This window comes from Neophocaena asiaeorientalis, unplaced genomic scaffold, assembly GCF_003031525.2.
Source record: "Neophocaena asiaeorientalis asiaeorientalis breed wild unplaced genomic scaffold, Neophocaena_asiaeorientalis_V1.1 scaffold43, whole genome shotgun sequence".
NCBI lineage: Eukaryota > Metazoa > Chordata > Mammalia > Artiodactyla > Phocoenidae > Neophocaena > Neophocaena asiaeorientalis.
In genome coordinates, this window is record NW_020173674.1 from 6,315,987 (window position 1) to 6,316,253 (window position 267).

A 267-nucleotide genomic window follows, 5' to 3' on the forward strand; every position below is an offset into this window, starting at 1 on the left:
AAGGGGACGCTGGGCCTGGGCCTGCTGGCCTCCCCCTGCCTGCAGGCGGTGAGGCTGGTGGCAGTGCCAGGAGGGAGAGTAGCCAGGAGACGGTGCCCTCAGGTGGCCTTGCTGCCACTGAACAGTCCCACTGGAAAGTGCTTGACGTGGGTGGGCCACTGGGCTGCCAGCTGGAAGAACTTGATGTCACTCCACTCGACTCCATCGATAGACACTGAGGGTGACAGGGGAGGCGAGGGGGTGACCGGGGCTGCTAAGGCCGTCTTC

At 65.2% G+C, this 267-nt stretch overlaps 1 protein-coding gene across 1 annotated transcript in view; it reads right to left on the bottom strand.

Annotated features, from left to right (window-relative positions):
- Positions 1-6: 6 nt before the first annotated feature.
- The window catches only part of PACS1 (phosphofurin acidic cluster sorting protein 1), a 136,070-nt gene continuing 135,809 nt past the window's right edge, over positions 7-267 (bottom strand). Inside the window, exon 24 of the mRNA XM_024748683.1 lies at positions 7-214. Within this exon, the coding sequence (XP_024604451.1) occupies positions 99-214 (116 nt within the window). The 3' untranslated portion in view covers positions 7-98. The remainder of the gene's footprint in view (positions 215-267) is intronic.